At 42.8% G+C, this 19,519-nt stretch overlaps 1 protein-coding gene across 3 annotated transcripts in view; it reads left to right on the forward strand.

Annotated features, from left to right (window-relative positions):
• Window positions 1–19,519, forward strand: part of vps13c (vacuolar protein sorting 13 homolog C) — a 283,389-nt gene that overhangs the window by 209,567 nt on the left and 54,303 nt on the right. For all 3 annotated transcript variants that reach the window (XM_052042364.1, XM_052042365.1, XM_052042363.1), the window contains 3 exons: window positions 2,945–3,078; window positions 8,017–8,143; window positions 11,060–11,295. In XM_052042364.1, coding sequence (XP_051898324.1) covers window positions 2,945–3,078; window positions 8,017–8,143; window positions 11,060–11,295 — 497 coding nt within the window. The remainder of the gene's footprint in view (window positions 1–2,944; window positions 3,079–8,016; window positions 8,144–11,059; window positions 11,296–19,519) is intronic.

A 19,519-nucleotide genomic window follows, 5' to 3' on the forward strand; every position in this document is an offset into this window, starting at 1 on the left:
ATCAGATCACGTACATTCTCAGCCATGTCATTTATATAACAAACAACAAACCTCCCAACACCAATTCCTGCAGTAAACCACTTGTTACAGACTTCCAGTCAGTAAAGCACCTATCTACCATTACCATCTGCCTCGTATCACATTTTGGACCCACACTGCCAACATGCCTCCGATCCCTTGTTTCTTAATCTTCTGAATCAGAATCATTATCATTGACTTGTTTGATGTGAAATTTGTTGTTTTGTGGCAGCAGTACAGTGCAAAGACATAAGCTTAGTATACATTACAAAAATTAATAAATAGTACAGAAAAAAGGAATAACAAGGTCATCTTAACAAGATCAATGATCCTACTGAATCAGTCTATTATGCCGGACCTTGTCAAAAGCCTTATTGAAGTCCAGGTAAACCACTCCTACCGCATTGCCTTCATCAATTTTCTTAGTTACTTCCTTAAAAACTCAATCAGATTTGTGGGACATGATTTGCACAAAACCACACTGACTCCTCCTAATCAATCTCTGCCTCTCCAAATGAATGTAAATCCTGTCCCTCAGAATTCATTCAATTTACTCACCTACCACTGATGTGAAGCTCTCTGGTCAATAGCTTCCAGGCTTATCCCAACTGCTCCTATGGAATTAGGAGACAACATTAGCTATTCTCCGGTATTCTGGCACCTTGCCCAAGGCTAAAGAAGATGCAAATATCTCCATCAGAGCCCCAACTATCTCCTTCCTTGCTTCCTTTAGCATCATGAGATAGATCCCATCAAGCCCTGGGGATTTAGGCACCCTAACGTACGCCAGTATTTCTAGCACTTCCTTCTTCCTGATCCAGACATGGTCCAGAATATCAGCATACCCCATCCTCAACATCCTTCTCCCTGATGAAGAATGCTGAGGTATTAATTCAGGTCCTCACTCATATCCCCTTGTTTCTCGTATAGATTACCCCTTCGGTCCTCAAGGTGACCTTTCCTTAGCTACCCTCTTGCTTCTAATATACTCATAAAAGATGTTAGGATTCTCCTTTATCATACTTGCCAAGGTCATTTCAAGGCCCCTTTTTGGCCTCCTAATTTCTTTCACAGGTCCTCACCTGTATCCCCTGTAAACCACAAAGGACTCATTTGATACCAGTTTCCCATACCTGATCAAATCTTCAATGTTAACCAGGGTTCCCTCAACTTGCCTTCTTCGCTTCTTACTCCCACATGTTGACTCTGAACTCTGACCATTTCACTTTTAAGTGCCTCCCATTTATCAGATGTTGTTTTCCCCTCTAGCAGCTGCTTCTGATCTACTTCCACCAAATCTGCCTTGCACTGTTGAAATCCACCTTCTCTCAGATTAGGGCCCTATCTTGAGGACCAACCTTATCTTTTTCCTGACCACCTTAGTGAACAGTGGTCACTGTTCCCGAAGGGTTCCTGCACAGACAATCCCCCTCCCTCAATCCCCCTCCAATCGTCTTTCCCTAAGACAAGGTCTTGTACAATCCCCTCTCTATAGGACTCTCTGCTTACAGCTTCAAAAAGTCCTCTTGGACAATCTAGGACAACCCCAGTCAATACTGGGAAAGTTAAAAGAGGGCATAAGTTTAGGGTAAAAGGGAAAATATTTAGAGAGAATCTGAGAGTGTTTTTTGACCTAGAGGATGAAGTTGGAGCACACTGTCTGAAGGTGTGGTGGTGGCATAACATTTAATAAGTATCTAGATCAGCATATTGAATTGCTAAGGCATCAAAAAACCAAGTTCTAGTAACTGGGATTAGCTTAGATGGACACAGTGGGCCCGCGATTTCTGTGCTGTATGACTTTGACCCTGTCAGGAGGGCAGCAGCTGCCACTGTCCCAGGAGGTTGTAGATAGGGGGATGAAAAAAAACACGAGTTCCAGCACTTGTTGGGTAGAGATGTAGCAGCTCGTAGTCCTATAACACAGAAAAAGGCTCATCCATTTACACTGATCCAATGTTATTCTCACCACATTCCCAGGTTTTACATAAAAGCAGAAAATGCTGCTAATGTTCAGCAGGTCGGACTGCATTGAGATGTCACCTGATCTGCTGAGTATTCCAGTGTTTTCTGTTTTCATTTCAAATTTCCAGCATCTGCAGTTTTTATGATTCCCAGGTTTTACCAGTCACCTACACACCAGGAGCAAGTTATAGTAGCCAGTATACCTACCAATCCACGCGTTCTTTGGGATGTGGGAGGAAAATGGAGCACCCGGGGGAGCTCGCACAGGTGGAACATGCAAAGACGGCACCGGAGGTCAGGATTGAACAGTTCCTGGAGCAATTAGACAGCAGCTCTGCGAGCTGTGCCACTATGCCACCCTGAGGATGTGACGAGAGCTTAAAATAGAATGGAATAAAAGCAGCGGGATTTTGGAGGCACATTTTGATATTTTATAGCTACTTGCAGCAGTCTGCATTGTGTTCTTTAAACTTGGATATTGTGATGGATGTTATTCATTATGTCCATCATATAATCCAAGAGTATCCATATTCTCCAAACATTTTTATGATTACCATGGATTAGTGGCATAGCCGCTGACATTAAGTGCATTGTCCCCAATAGTTGAGTAATTGAATTGCACAGAAATGAGAACGCAATTCCTGACCTGTGACATAGCAGGATTAATGGTCTAATTAAATTGAATAAGAATTGTGATATTAGTTGGCAAGCAAAAGGAATGAAAATTGCAAATACTTTTCATTGCAGCACAAAATCTTCTTTCTCTCTCTCTATGATTCAGATATAAAAAGTATGTGTCACTTTCATCTTGTTAAATATGAAAAAGTTTCCTACAGTATTTTGTGTACAACAATAACTTTGACCACAAAATAGGTACAAATTCATCATTGATGTTTTGCAATTATTTTAGAATCAAATGACATTTATTGCAATAGAGCTGACGCAGTTTTTGTTTTGGCAGTGTGGTGGTGTTATAGTGGATGTGAATGTTGCAGAACATGCCACGGTGATCACTTTCACAGACTACCATGAAGGCTCTGCACCTGCTCTCATCATTAATCACACTACAGCACTGAAGTTTCGCTTCAAGCAAAGGTCTGTAAATTCTGCATAGCAGCTCTTCAAAACTTGAATAAATGTATGCAAATGACAACGTGGTGCATAATTGGTGACGCAATTTACAAAAAGGATTCCTGGAAAACATGCTGTGAAGCAAAATTTTGTAGTTAGAAAGGCTGAGTGAAATGATGGGAATCTTAGTACAATGTTTCTGTGCATGGTTAGTAGTGCCCTGATTGTTACAGTGAAAAACAACTTCTGTAAATCAGAGTCACGGTATTGTACAGCACAGAAACAGGCCCTTTGGACCATGATGTCCATACCAATCTTCTTGTCCATCTACACTAATCCCATTTGCCTCCATTTGGACTATATCCATCTGTGCGCTTGCCTATTTAAGGGTTTGTCTTAAATGCCTATAAATGTAGCAACTGTATCTGATTCCATCACCACCTCTGGCAGTGAGTTCCAGATATCAACCACTTAACAAAAACTTACCCCTCGGATTCTCTTCAAACCCCCTGCCTCTTGCCTTAAAACTATGCCTCTTGTTTTTGATACCCCTACCATGGGAAAAAGAATTTGACTGTCTACCCTATCGATGCCTCTTATAATTTTATATACCTCGGTCTCCTTCACTCCAGGGAATACAAGCTTGGCCTATCCAATCTCTCCCCACAACTGAAGTCCTCCAGTCCAGGCAACATCTCCCTCTGCACTCTCTCCAGCACAATCCTATCCTTCCGATAGTGTGATGACCAGAACTGCACACGATACTCCAAGTGTGGCCTAACCAGTGATTTGTAAAGTGCAACATAATATCCCAATTCTTAAATTCTGCTCCCCGACCTATGAAGACAAGCATGCCATGTGCCTTCTTCACCACCCTATTGACCTGCATTGCCACTTCCAAGCACCTGTGGACTTGGACCCCGAGGTCTTTCTGTTTGTCAATACTCCTTAGTGCTCTTCTATTTGCTATACATGCCGTACCCCTATTTGACTTCCCAAAATGCCCTTGCCGGGATTAAATTTCATCTGCCAACACTCCACTCAACTTTCCAACTGAGCTATATCCTGTTATAGTCTTAGACAACCTTCCTCACTGTTCACACCACCACCAATTTTTGTGTGATCAGCAAACTCACTCATCACACCTTGTACACACATCCAAGACATTAGTCTATATCACAAACAAATCAAAGAATGGTACCCCAGAGAGTTAAATGTTCATAAATCAAGGCATATCTGTCATAAGTTACTGTTTGAAGAATATTTGAGAACTACTTTGTTTGCTAAATGCTCAATGGGATCTTTCCACTCAAATATTGGCTTGAGAGAATCTAGGGTGCACTCGTAATTGAGCACTCAATTGAACAGATGGATAGTCTTGGTTTAAAGTCTCATCTGAGTGACAGCGTTTATGATGTTTGATGCTCCCCAATATTACGATGCAGTGTCAGACCAGACTTGGATGGAAGGGAAAAGGACAAAACAGAAAGATTAGGAGGTCAAAGAGGTTAAATGACTGAAGGAATGAAAAGTATAGACAAGAAAATGTTGCATTCAATATTGTCCAAAAGGCTAATGTGCCTAATGAAAGATGAGGTGCTGCTTTTGAAAGTTATAATGAGTTTCATTGGGATGGTGCAGGACGTTGATGAGAGGGAAGTAGGCATGGCTCTTTGAACTGAAGTGATGGGTGACTGGAAGCTTGCTGTCACGTGCTATGGACAGGAATGCTCAGCAAAGCAGTCGCAGAATTGGTAGCAACAACAGAAATACTGGATAAACTTAACAAGTCGGGCAGCATCTGTGGAAACGGTCAAAGTTTTAGATCTACGACCTTCCTGTTATTGTTTCAGTTCGTGTTTGGCTTCCCCGATGTAGAGGATGATTTCACTGTGAATAGTGAACACAATATACTAAACTTAACAAAAATTAAGTAAATCACTCTTTCACCTGGAAGGGAGATGTAAATTATCTTTTGCTTTTCCTGAATTTAGCAAGTTTGTACTTTTGGCATCACAGGATTTTGAATTCCTTACAAAATGGTTTTTTACCTGCACTACTCCAAAAAGTAGCTGGCTCTGGTCAGCTGCCATTCAGATTAAAGTTGATGCATCTCTTGAACACTTGCTTAACTTCTATATCACATTAACTGGATCATAATTTAATATAAATTTTAGTCTTCAAACAGCAGCAACTCAAACTCAGTAACTGAAGTGACGCAACTGTTGTGATAAAAGAATGCCTCAGATTACTTCATGCCAAGGAACCACTCATCCCAGCTGAACTATTTGCCTGATTCTATTTTTAATTTTCTATAAATTTAATGTTCACATTCTAATACTTCTCACATAAAAATAATGAAATTACAAATTGTGCAATAACTAGATTTTAGTTGGATATAAAACTTGGTGTCTGAGAATCTCATCGAGGCTATTTGGCAGTTTCATTCTTTCAAAAGCATGAGTTTGAGATTAATTTTTGCCAAAGCCATCACTCTCTCGGCTGAAGATAGCTGGCTACTGTCTCTGAATATTTTACGATGCAACAGTTTGCATTCTGCACATTATGTGAAATTTCTGGTGTTTATCAGTATGTTAATTTCAATTTTGTGATGTAATGTGGATTAAATTTCTTTCTTGAAATAAAATACATACAGTATTACAGTATCAAACTCAGATAGTGTTTAACAATTACTATAATAACTGTTAATTCTTGTTGGAGAGAAATTGGAGCAAGAATTGCACACTTCTGCCAGCTACTAAAGTTGAAAAATATCCCAAGGAGCTTCACAGTCGAATAATCTGATCAAGTTAAATGAAGAACATAAGAGGGCTGACTGAAAGCTTTATTCAGCTGTAGTATGGAAAGCTGGAGGGGAGGCGGGGCCTGGAGTGGACGGGGCTACAACCAGTTTGGGTGGGTGGAGCTGGACGGGAGGTGGGGCCCAGGGTGGGTGGGGCTGGAGAGGAGGCAGTGCCTCATGGGTGGAACTTGGAACAGACCAATAGCAGGAGATGCCTCCAGTGGGCAGGGCCTGTACCAGATCAGGAGGGTGGGGCCTAAAGCACCCTTGGTGGGGAAGCAGAGCCTGGTGGGCGGGGCTAGGACTGGTCCGGAATGGGCAGGGCCGGGAGTGAACGGGGCCAGACACTGTGCTGGCATGGCCTGGAGTGGGCGGGGCTACGAGTGGTCTGGGATGGGCAGGGTCCAGAGTGAACCAGATTGCACCACCTCCATTCAGGGACCCCAACTGTTCCTTTAGGTGAGGCAGAGATTCACCTGCACCTCCCTTAATATCATCTATTGCATTCGGTGCTCCGAGTGTGGCCTCCTCTACATTGGCGAGACCAAACGCAGACTAGGTGACTGTTTTGCAGAACACCTGTGCTCTGTAACTGCGATCTGCATCTCCCTGTTGCCAGTCACTTCAACTCCCCCTCCCACCCCATCACTGACATGTCAGTCCTCGGCCTCCTCCACTGCCAGGAGAATTAAATTCTTTTTTATTAAAAAAAAATGGTGGGCCGAAGGGCCTGTTTTGTGCTGTATGGTTCATTGGGATCCATAGCGACTACATCTATAGTAAGTGTCTGCAGCTTGGGAAACTTTGACTTGCAGCTGATAAGCTGGAATCTAAGATTCGGACATGGCAATACGTTAGGGAGGGGTCAGATTACCTGGATTCTTCCCAAGAGACAGCTGCACCCCTTAGAATAAGTTACTATATGATTGGTCTGTCAAGTGGGAGAGCAGGGTGACCACAAGTGAGTCAGACATGGGGATCAAGAAGGTACCTTTGCAGGAGTCTTGATCTTTGCACTTGTTCAAAGGTGTAAGTTTGTTCCAGGTTGTGTGGATGAGGACAGTGACTGCAGATGTACTACAGACCATGGTATAGGGGGTATTCGAGTTTGGGAGTGAGAAGGAATGTAGAAGTAACAAGGCAAAGTTTCGGGAATATATATTGTTCTCTCCACCCACAAACATGAGACACAAAGGCAGTCCTGCCTTTGGCGGAAAGGCAGAAGGCCAAAGGCAGGAAACTGTCCTGCCTTACTAGCCAATGTCCCTTCAACCAAGGCCCTCAAAGACTCATTCATGGTGCTTTATCTCACACACTTTGTGCAACCTTTGTTGAACAGCTACATTTTGCCAGCAAAACAGCAAATAATTCATGAGCTACAAAGTGCTTTGGGACATTCATAAGTACACGGAGAGATCTATATTTTTTTAATTCTCAGAATTTGGAGACATTTTACAGAGAATAATTTAGTTTTACAGAAGATCACTGGGCTTTCTTCCCATAGCACTTCTCCCCTCCCACTTCCTCACTCATGCAGATCAGTCACTTATTTCCATAACCATTAGGTTACTTTGAGTAATGTTTTTCAGAGCTGCCAGGTTGAGTTCCATACGTTCAGACTGGGGACTGATGCACAAGAGCACCGATTGAGTTAAATAATCCACAGTCTACACTTGTATATCAATACGTTGCAAAATTGTAGATTAAAATGGCAATATTTGATTATAGGAAACGACATATACTTAGCCTTGCTACATATTGTGTGGTTTTATAAATATGAATTTACCATTTTGAATCATTATTTGTCATTATGTGCAAGTAGAATTTAAATGTAGTGAGAAGACATGAAAAGGCACAGAAAGCAGGTGATCTCAGGTGAGAACTTGAATTGCCAAGGCATAGAACTATGGGCCGGGTGCTGGTAAATGGGGTTAGTAGAGTTGAGTACTTGATTGCGGCATGGATACGTGGGCTGATGGGCCTCTTATGCTGTGTGATTCTGAAATGTTTGCCAGGTGATGCAGACTGACGTGGTTTCCAAAAGCAAAGAAATATATTGTGTACTTCCAAGGAAGATATAATTTGACAGCTGATTAAACTGTTGCATTATGATTAGTTTTGTTATTCTAACTGTCCATTAATTTCTTTCCCTTCTGCAGTGAAGTACAGGAAGAGATGATACTTAATCCAGGAGAAGCTCGGTTGTTTGCATGGAGCGACCCTACGGGCATCAGGAAACTTAACTGGGGCTGTGCATGGAAAACAGGCGAACTTGACCTGTTAAAGGTTTGTAGATATTATGTATAAAAATGAGTGCCTGAGGAAAGTCTTTGCAGCTTATCCTGTGAACGTTTGGGCCATGAGGTTACATTTTGCTGCAACAAACAATTTGCTGGAGGAACTCAGCGGGTCGAGCAGCATCTGTGGGAGGAAAGAAGTTGTCGACAGACAGGCCACTGAAATGCCTGTCTGTGCCCCTGACTAAAGACTGCTCTATCACTATCGCTTGTCTAGTCCTTGACCTACCATGCTGTACAACAGAGCCAGTCATGGTGCTGTTGATCTTGCTGCTGCTGTCATTTTCTCCTGAGAGGCCATCCCCCTAACAGTATCCAAACTGGTGTATATGTTTGAAAGGGGAACAAGCCACAGGAGAATGCTGCACTACCTGCCTGCCCCTCCTGGTGGTCACCCATCCATTTGACTGAACCTTTGATATGATCACCTCCCTGAACCTCCTGTCTATGATACTCTATGCTCCTCAATAAGTCCAACTGCTGCTCCAACAGATCCATGGGATCTGAGAGGAGCTGCAGCCGGACACATTTGAAGTGTACTGACACCTTGGCTTGGAATGTGTACCAACTCTCCACTTCCTCAGTAGTCTTGTGTGATGTGAGTCAACTTGATCTTATTGAAGCCAGGAACAATCTGTTGAAGGAACGCAGCAGGTCATGGAGCATCTGTGGAGGGAAATGGAATTTTCAACATTGCGGGTCAAAATCCTACATCAGGACTCTCAGATGCTGCTCGACCTGCTGAGCTTGTCCAGCAGATTGTTTGTGGCTCCAGATTCCAACATCGTGTGTCTCTCGTCTGTTGTTTCTTTTAACAAAGCCTGTCAGGATTATTCATCCAGTAACATAACCACAGATAAAGTGCGAATTAACTGTCTGCTGGTGGTTCAGCCCCCAATGTGCATTAACACAAAAATACACAGATATTTAACAAACAATCTGCTGGAAGAACTCAACGGGTCGACCAGCATCTGTGGGACGAAAAGAATTGTCCACGTTTTGGGTTGAAACCCTGCATGAACACTGGAGGGTGGCTAATGTTGTGCTTTTATTTAAGGAGGGCTGCAAAGGTTCGTTATGAGTACCTTCTGTAAAGGTCTACCAAGCCACGTCCTTGCATCAGGCCAATAGCTATTGCACTGGAGTGGTTCAGGAAGGCAGTCTATCACCCCTTTTCAGTAAATATCAATCTTGTCAGTCATGTCACCTCTTGAAAATGAAGGGATGAAAAAGATCATCCCTTCAAGTAATTAAGTAATTCTGGAGCTTGAGTGCCCAGAAATGGGAGGGAAACCCAAGCGTTCGTCATCAAATGCTTGGGCTCTGCCCGCTTTCAGAGAGCATGGTAGGAATAACACCAAACCATTAACTGGATCCCACAAGTCTCTGGCCCTTTCATCTTCCTTGCTCTGTTAGTAACGATAAGTAGGGACCTTGAGGGAAAGTACTTAATTGGGGGAAGTTAAATTACAATAGTATTTGGCAGGAGCTAGGGAGAGTTAATTGGGAACAGCTGTATTTGGGCAAGTCCACATCTGACATGTGGAGGGTGTTTAAAGACCAACTGCACAGAGTACAGGACAGGTATGTTCTAGTAAGAAGGAAGGACAAGGTTGTTAAGGGAACCTTGGATGACTAGGGAGGTGGTGAATTTAGTCAAGAAGGGAAAAGAGGCGTATGTAAGGTTTAGGAAGCTGAAATTGAACAAGGCTCCCCCCCACAGGGATATAAAGAAGACAGAAAAGAACTTGAGAAGGAAATCAGGATAGCCAGGAGGGGCCGTGAAAAGGCCTCGACAAGTAGGATTAAAGAGAACCCCAAGGCACTCTTTTGGAAAGGATCCTTACGGATAGGACAGTCAGCATAGTCATGTCTTACTAAATTGATTGAGTTTTTCAAGGAGGTGACAAAGGTGATTGGTGAAGGTAGAGCTGTTGATGTTGTCCACATGGATTTTAGTAAGGCACCCAACAAGGTCCCTCGTGGTAGGTTCATCCAGAAGATTAGATGCATTGGATCCATGGTGACTTGGCCATTTGGATTCAGAATCTGGACAAGTGTGAGGGGTTGCACTTTGGGAGGTCAAATGTAAAGGGACAGTACACAGTTAATGGTAGGTCAACAGCTTTGATGTGCAGAGGGATCTTGGGATCCAAGTCCATCACTCTCTGAAGGTGGCCACACAAGTTGGTAGAGTGGTAAAGAAGGCGTATGGTATACTTGCTTTTATTAAGTTAATAACTTGAGTTGTTTTCTCTGAGCAGCAGAGTCTGAGAGGAGACCTCATAGAAGTTTATAAGATTATGAGAGGCATAGGCAGCCAGTATCTTTTTCCTAGGGTTGAAATGTCTAATACAGAGGGCATCTATTTAAGGTGAGAGGGGGAAAGATCAAAGGAGATGTGCAGGGAGTGGTGGGTGCCTGGAATGTGCTACCAGGGGTGGTGGTGGAGGCAAGTACGATAGAGGTGTTTAAGAACTCTTAGATAGGCACAGGAACGTGCAGAGAATGGAGGGATGATATGGACCATGTGCAGGCCGAAGGGATTATCTTAATCAGCTTAATTCGTTTGGCACAACATCGTGGCCAAAGGGCCTGTCCCTGTGCTGTACGGTTCTATGTTCCATGTGTGGTATGAAACAGGAAGGAATTTACTTCCAAAAAAATTTCCTGTTTCTAAATGAAGTACTGAGACAAACACCATAACGTATAATAAAGACAGGAAATGCTGAAATACTCAGCAGGTCAGGCAGCATCTGTGGGAAGAGTTAACGGTTCAAGTTAAAGGCCTTCATCACAACTTTATTTTAATTTTAGATTTCCAGAAAATGCAGTTTTTTTTATCAGCATAACTTTAAGTTCTCTGTAAAGGTTGTCTCATTAATAGAATTGTTTACATTTACAGGACCAGTTTGGACAGTTTCCTTGGAATCAGAATAATCAGGTTCATTGGGTGTCCTTCCTCGATGGGCGACAGCGCGTGTTGCTGTTTACTGAAGATGTGGCCATTGTTTCTAAAGCACAGCAGGCTGAGGACTTGAAACAGTTTGAAAAGGGAATTACAGTCTCTCTTCATAGCCTTGGCTTATCGCTTGTTAACAACGAAAGCAAACAGGAAATTGCTTACATAGGAATTACCAGGTTAGCTTTGTTTTTCTTGTACAAGACTGCTTTATGCAAATGACTTGCATAAGTTTAAAAGAAAAGGTCAGCAACTATGATTTTATGTGGTTAATGTCTCTCAGTTGTCAGGACTTGAAAATACTTGACTCATCCAGTAATTTGAATTCAGCATTTTAAGTAAAAGTAAGTATACCCAGAAAAGAATTAACACATAATGCAAACTAAGCAGTTTAAAATTAATGGGAATAAAACCAGAAAATGTTAGAAACACTTGATGACACGACAGTACAGCTATGAAAGTGGCTGTCTCAGTGACATGGTTCCAGGGCTGTCTTTGTGGGAGTTTGCACGTTCTCCCTGTGACCATGTGATTTTCCTCTGTGTGTTCCAATTTCCTTCCACATCTTAAGGATACGTAGGTTGGTAGGTTACTTGGCCATTGTACAGTACCCCTAGCACGTGGGTGAGTGGTAGAACATGGGGAGTGTTGATATAAATGTGAGGAGAATAAAATGGATGAGGGTAGGGTTGGTGTAAATGGGTGGTTGAAGGTTAGCATGAACGTTGTGGGATGAAGGGTCTGTTTCCATGCCATGTCTCTCCATGACTCAGCGAGTTGGGCAGCATCAATAGAAAGAAAGCCAGTGAATGTTTCAGGTTGAAAACCCTCCATTAGGGTGGTTTAATGTGGCAGGTGATGAAGACCCTAATGACAGCCCTACAACCTGAAACATTATCTCTGCTTTTCCCACGGATGCTGACTTGCCTGTTGAGTGTCCACCATTTTCTGTTTTTATTTCAGATTTCCAGCATCTGCAGCTTCTTTTGATTTTCAATTTAAAATTAATGGGAGAGGACTCTAGAATGGAGCTAAAAAAAAATTGTAGTTTGTGTCATTAAAAGAAAGTACAGAAACATGCAACATAACAAATCCAGCTCTCAATTCTGTTTTTAAAAATTACAAATAAATTTCCCCAGTCTCTCAATATTCCTGAAAGTCCCCATCATGCAGCATGTTTACTTGCTGGCATTACTGGCCCTTTTGGTAATGTTGTCACCTCAGAGGGGTTACCCAGTCCACCTTGATTCATTAGTATTGGTTTATTATTGTGACTTGTACCAAGGTACAGTGAAAAACTTGTCTTGCATATCGTTCGTACAGATCAATCCATTACACACTGCATTGAGGTAGTACAGGTAAAAACAATAACAGTACAGAGTAAAGTATCACAGCTACAGAGGAAGTGCAGTGCAGGTAGACAATAAGGTGCAAGGTCATAACAAGGTAGATTGTGAGGTCAAGAGTCCATCTCATCGTATAAGGGAACCGTTCAATAGGAGGGGTAACTAAGAGGAGCGGCCAGTGTGTGAGTGGCTCAGGGTAGGAGTGGAGCCTTGAGGCTTTGGCTCAAGAGGCTTCGGCAAGCTGAGGAAGAGCTAGCACCCTGAGAGGTAAGGCCGGTAAGTTCCTTTAAGTTAATTAAAGTCAGATTGGGTAATGAAGGCAGCAGCTCGGGCAGTTATGTGCTCCGAACACAGTATGTGGGAAGTCAGGGACAGCACGCTTGTCCCTGATGACTACACCTGTAAAAGGTGCATCCAGCTGCGGCTCCTGGCAAACCGTGTTAGGGAACTGGAGCTGGAGCTGGATGAACTTCGGATCATTCGGGAGGTGGAGGCAGACATAGATAGGAGTTTCAAGAAGATAGTTACACCTAGAAGTCAGGAAGCAGGTAGCTGGGTGACTGTTAGGAAAGGGAAGGGGATTAGACAGAAGGAGCAGAGCACCCCTGTGGCCGTTCCCATCAACAATAGGTATACTGTTCTGGATACTGCTGGTGGGGATGACCTACCAGGGATAGTTGTAGTGGTCAAGTCTCTGGCACCGAGGCGGGACCCTCATCTCAGATAGGAGGGAGGGTAAAGAGGAGAGCAGTAGTGATAGGGGATTCAATAGTTAGGGGGACAGATAGGATATTCTGTGGGAGAGATCGAGAATCCCGGATGGTCTGTTGCCTCCCTGGTGCCAGGGTCCGTGATATCTCAGATCGAGTTCTTGATATTCTCAGGAGGGAGGGTGAGCAGCTAGATGTCATGGTCCATGTTGGGACCAATGACATGGATCGGAAGAAGGAGGAGGTCCTGCAAAGAGAGTTTAGGGAATTAGGTGCAAAGTTAAAGGACAGGACCTCCAACGTTGCAATCTCAGGATTGCTACCAGTGCCACGTGCTAGTGAGGCTAGAAATAGGAGGATCATGCAGCTAAGTACGTGGCTAAGGAGTTGGTTTCTGGATAATTGGGCTTTGTTCCAGGGAAGGTGGGATCTGTTCCGTAGGGACAGTTTACACCTGAACTGGAAGGGGGCTAACATACTTGCGGGTAGGTTTGCTAGTGCTGCTCCGGTGGGTTTAAACTAGATTTGCAGGGGGAGGGGAACCAGAGCGTTAGAGAAGAAAGTGAGGAGGAAAATGATCGTGCGCGGTCTGCAGGTATGGACAGAAATCAAAGGTTTGTACATGATAGTAATGTTCTCAGGTGCATCTATTTCAATGCAAGGAGTATCGTAGGTAAGGCGGATGAGCTTAGGGCGTGGATTGGCATATGGGATTACAATGTTATTGCTATTAGTGAGACATGGTTGAAGGAGGGGCAGGACTGGCAGCTTAATGTTCCGGGCTTCCGTTGTTTCAGAAGTGATAGAGGGGGAGGGATGAAAGGGGGAGGAGTGGCATTACTGGTCAAGGAACAGATCACGGCTGTGCATAGACAGGACAACCTGGAGGGCTCGTCTACAGAGGCCATATGGGTGGAGCTGAGGAACAGGAAAGGTGTGGCCACACTAATAGGGTTGTATTATAGACCACCCAATAGTCAGAATTGGAGGAACAAATCTGTAGGGAGATAGCAGACTGATGTAAGAAACAGAAAGTTGTGATAGTAGGGGATTTTAACTTTCTACATATTGACTGGGACTCCCACACTGTGAAAGAGTGGGATAGCTTGGAATTTGTCAAATGTGTTCAGGAAAGTTTTCTAAATCAATATATAGAGGTACCAACGAGAGAGAATGCAATACTTGATCTCCTATTAGGGAACCAGGCAGGTCAGGTGACAGAAGTATGTGTAGGTGAGCATTTTGGGTCCAGTGACCATAATGCAATTAGTTTCAAGATAATTATGGATAAGGATAGGTCTGGTCCTCGAGTGGAGGTTCTAAATTGGAGAAAGGCCAATTTTGTGGAAATGAGAAAGGATCTAGGTAGGGTGGATTGGGATAAGTTATTTTCTGGCAAGGATATGCTCAGTAAATGGAAAGCCTTCAAAGATGAAATTTTGAGAGTGCAGAGTTTGTATGTTCCTGTCAGGATTACAGGCAAGGGTAACAAGCATAGGGAACCTTGGTTTTCAAGGGATATTGGTGAGCTGGTTAAGAAAAAGAGAGAGGTGTATAGCAGGTATAGGCAACTAGGAACGGATGAGGTACTTGAAGAGTATAGGAAATGTAAGAAAATACTAAAAAAGGAAATCAGGAAGGCAAAAAGAAGACATGAGGCTGCTTTGGCAGATAATGTGAAGGTAAACCCAATGGGTTTCTACAGGTATATTAAGAGCAAAAGGATAGTAAGAGACAGAATTGGTCCCCTAGAAGATCAGAGTGGTCGTATATGCGTGGAGCCTCAGGAGATGGGGGAGGTCTTAAACAGTTTTTTTTGCATCGGTATTTACTCAGGAAACTGGCATCGTGGATGTGGAAGGAAGGGAAACAAGCACTAGTGTCATGGAACATATAGAGATTAAAAAGGAGGAGGTACTTGATGCTTTACAGTGAATAAAGATAGATAAATCCCCAGGCCCTGACAAGATACTTCCTCGGACCTTGAGAGAGACTAGTGTAGAAATTGCAGGGGCCCTGGCAGATATATTTAAAATGTCCCTAGCCACAGGTGCGGTGCCAGAGGACTGGAGGATAGCTCATGTTGTTCCATTGTTTAAGAAAGGCTCGAAGAGTAAACCAGGTAATTACAGGCCAGTGAGCCTGACATCAGTAGTGGGTAAATTATTGGAAGGTGTTGTGAGAGATAGGACATATAAGTATTTGGACAGCCAAGGGTTGATTAAGGATAGTCAGCATGGCTTTGTGCGTGGTAGTTCATGTTTAACGAATCTTGTGGAGTTTTTTGAGGAGGTCACTAAGAAAGTAGATGAAGATAAGGTTGTGGATGTTGTCTACATGGACTTTAGTAAGGTCTTTGACAAGGTCCCACATGGGAGATTAGTTCAGAAGGTTCAGTCAATGGGTATCCATGGAAAGGTTGTAAACTGGATTCGAAATTGGCTGAGTGGGAGAAGACAGAGAGTGGTTGTGGATGGTTGTTTCTCAGATTGGAGGCCTGGGACTAGTGGTGTGCCTCAGGGATCTGTGTTGGGGCCATTGTTGTTTGTTGTATATATCAATGATCTAGAAGATAATGTGGTAAATTGGATTAGTAAGTTTGCGAATGACACTAAGATTGGAGGTGTAGTGGACAGCGAGGAAGGCTTTCAAAGCTTGCAGAGGGATCTGGACCGGATGGAAAAATGGTCCAGAAAATGGCAGATGGAACTTAATGCAGACAAGTGTGAGGTGTTGCATTTTGGAAGGACAAATCAAGGGAGGACATACACAGTAAATGGTAGGGCACTGAGGACTGCGGAGGAACAAAGGTATCTGGGAGTTCAGATACATAATTCCCTGAAGGTAGAGTCACAGGTAGACAGGGTTGTAAAAAAGGCTTTTGGCATCCTGGCATTTATAAATCAAAGTATTGAGTATAGGAGTTGGAATGTTTTGGTGAGGTTGTATAAGTCATTGGTGAGACCAAATTTAGAATATTGTGTGCAGTTCTGGTCGCCGAACTACAGGAAGGGGAAGGATGTCAGTAAGATTGAAAGAGTGCAGAGGAGATTTACAAGAATGTTGCCGGGTCTTCAGGAGCTGAGTTACAGGGAAAGACTGAGCATGTTAGGACTTTATTCCTTGGAGCAGAGAAGAATGAGGGGAGATATGATAGGTTTACAAAATGATGAGGGGCATAGACAGAGTTAATGCAAGTAGGCTCTTTCCACCTAGATTAGGGGAGATAAGTACAAGAGGACATGGCTTTGGGGTGAAAGGGGAAAGGTTTAGGGGGAACATTAGAGGGAACTTCACTCAAAGAGTGGTGGGAGTGTGGAGTGGGCTGCCATCTGATGTGGTAAATGCAGGCTCGCTCTAACTTTTAAGAGTAAATTGGATAGCTACATGGACGAGAGAGGTCTGGAGGGGTATGGGCTGGGGGCAGGTAAATGGGACTAGCAGAATAATGTTTCGGCACAGACTAGAAGGGCCGAATGGCCTGTTTTCTGTGCTGTTGTTTTCTATGGTTCTTATAACAGTGGGATCGAAGCTGTTCTTGAGCCTGGTGGTATGTGCCCTCAGGCTCCTGTATCTTCTGCCTGATGGATGAGGAGAGAAGAGAGAATGACCCAGGTGGGTGGGGTCTTTGATTATGCTGGCTGCTTCACCAAGGCAGCGAGAGGTATAGTCAGAGTCCATGGAGGGGAGACTGGCCAACCAGAAAGACCCAATGCAGAATCCAGTTATTTCTAAAATGACTCCATATTCTTCATTCCTTTCATAACTGTCTTGACGTGCATTATGTGTCTGGATATCTCTTCCAAAGGTTTCCTTTAGTCACTCCAAAGTTATCATTTTGATGCTGAAACCAAGTCCCGTTGCTCTAGTTTCTCAGTTTGGTTTAAAATACTCTTCTGTTTCTATGCACTTTGGTTGCTCTGTATTGGCTTTGGTTACTACCCTGAATGTGTTGGATAATTGCGTATCAAATCAACTGGACTCTAAAGACTCTTTCACCTTTATCTTTCAACACTATTTATTGGAGTACACATTTTGCTCATCTTCCTTTTTTTCATTCCAGGGATGTGGGCTTCACAGGCTGACAGCATTTAATGGCCCTTCAGGAGGAGGTAGTGAGCTGCCTTCTTGACCCGCTGCAGGCCTTGAGGATGCTGTGATGCTTAAGTCTGTAGTTGGCATGCCTAATTCATATACAAATATTTGGACCCCATATAATTTGTTATCTGTAATTTAAGTTTTGCACCATTCAGTTTCTCTGGTCCTCGTAATTTGTGTCTTACAGATTTCACCACTCTGCATTGTTTCCACATTTAAGAGTTTGAGGTGAAATGGAAGCAAAGTTGTCCCACACAATACAACATTAATCCTGACATTCTAATATGTTGCCTGTTGTTTTGTCTTCCCACATTTGTATCGCTGTCTTTGAGCTGAATTTTAGCACACAGAAATGGATGGGTTTTGTTTAGATGTTAAAATTTTAAACTCCCATCTGACCATTTCCAAGTTTATAGAGATGACAAGGGCAGACACCTAAGTTACTCCCAGGAAGCTGTGACCCAATGAAGCAGGTTAGGAACTTATTTGAAAAAAAGCTGGCAGTTTCTGATTGAGACCACTTTACATAATTGACAATGGGGAGTCATGTTTCCTGAGCCTCAGGAAAACTGATAGCTGGGACTGGACGTGTGAAGTAATTATGTGAGTACACTCACGTTTTGAGAACTAGCAATTGTATCCTTTCTCTGACTGTTGCATCCTCCTGTTGAAGTGCATGTCATTCTTCTCATTGTACTGTAGTAATGCAGAAAAAATATGATAATACTGTTTCTCTTCCAACAATTGTATGTTGTTCATAAGAGTACAGTATGTGAATATATTGTCCACATTAAGCTGCAGGTCAGTGAATCTGGCCATCAAGAAGGTTCGCATCGCTTGTTGCACATGAGAAGGATTTCACATCATATCTGATGGTGAAATAAAGTTACAAATAGTCAGAAGAGTGTAATTTGCATGCAGAAACTTCTGTCATCTGAGAGAAATGCATTTCCTATTTCACTTGTAATCTTTCACCTTGTCTGGGCCTGTAGAGAATGGGGAAGGATGGGCTGGGTGAAGGAGAGATACCACCCGGCTGGGCATTAGTATGTTCTTGGTAAAAGCGAGGCCTTGCTGGAATGCTCTATGAATGATCTACAATTAAAGCATGCTTTCCTATTTTGGATATATTGTCTATGCCTGTGTGTAGAAACTTATTTTTGGGACTATAAGCAGGAAGAAAGTCATTTCTAACTTGCTGGAGTGTATTGAGGCACCCCAATAGGCCTGACAGTGATTCAGTAACCAGGGTCAATAGGGATGATTCAATGTAAATGCAAGAGTTTTAGAAGAGGGAAGTAAGCCAATATAAATTGTAACAGTGGATTTCAAACAATATTGAGCTTAGTAGTTTGGTGGATAGAATTCAATACAGGTATAGGTTGTCCTTGGAATTTTTGGGGTCACCTGCATGAGTATATATGTTACCTGCATGTTGCTGCATTGTTTGAGAATACGTGTTTAAGATGAATGTTAGTATCGTACCCCAGGCTCTGCTTTTTAATGGCTGTCAACTTTTTTTGCCTTCCTTTTCATTATTCATAGGTATTTATATTTTTCCCTTAGCTATAGTTTACTCCTTTTGCATTCCTCTGCTAAAACAGTGTACACTGAGACTGAGTCTCTGCTGCTGCCCTTTTCAACTCTGTATCTTAAACATTGAAATTTTAATTTCTGAGTTTGTGTTATGAAAGACTCATAGCAAAAGCCTCACTATACCTGAGAGAGAGAACATACAGATGTGGTTCTTGTTTTCTGTATGGTAATGGATTGTCAGCAAAATGATCACTTAATTCTTCATGGCATTTGCAGTGATGAAATATAGAATGGTTGCTGCGCACAGAATTTCAGATCATTTGGAATAATTTCAAATGCTTCTGATCTTCAGTTGTATGCTTTCAGAAGCATGTAGGTAAATGTGAGGTCCACATTGTGCTCTCCCTGTGATGAAGAATCAGGATTGTGTCTGAGGATTTGCAGTTTTTTCTCCACAGGAGACTCAAAGTTAAACAGCTTCACCAGGTCGAGAAAATGTGCTGCACAATTTGTGCAGTTGAGGCAGAAGTTCAAAGTGGCTGTGAGCAGCATACCACAATTGTACAGAACTACATAAATACATGAGGTTGTAAAATGTCATTCTCACAATCTAAGTATTCACTTACTGATTTGAAGAAATGTGGCTAACTGCAATTAATGGCACAATTTGTATCTAGAATAGCCAAAGTAATAGAATTGTAACTTGCAATTGT

This window comes from Pristis pectinata, chromosome 32 (genome assembly GCF_009764475.1).
Source record: "Pristis pectinata isolate sPriPec2 chromosome 32, sPriPec2.1.pri, whole genome shotgun sequence".
Taxonomy (NCBI): Eukaryota; Metazoa; Chordata; class Chondrichthyes; order Rhinopristiformes; family Pristidae; genus Pristis; species Pristis pectinata.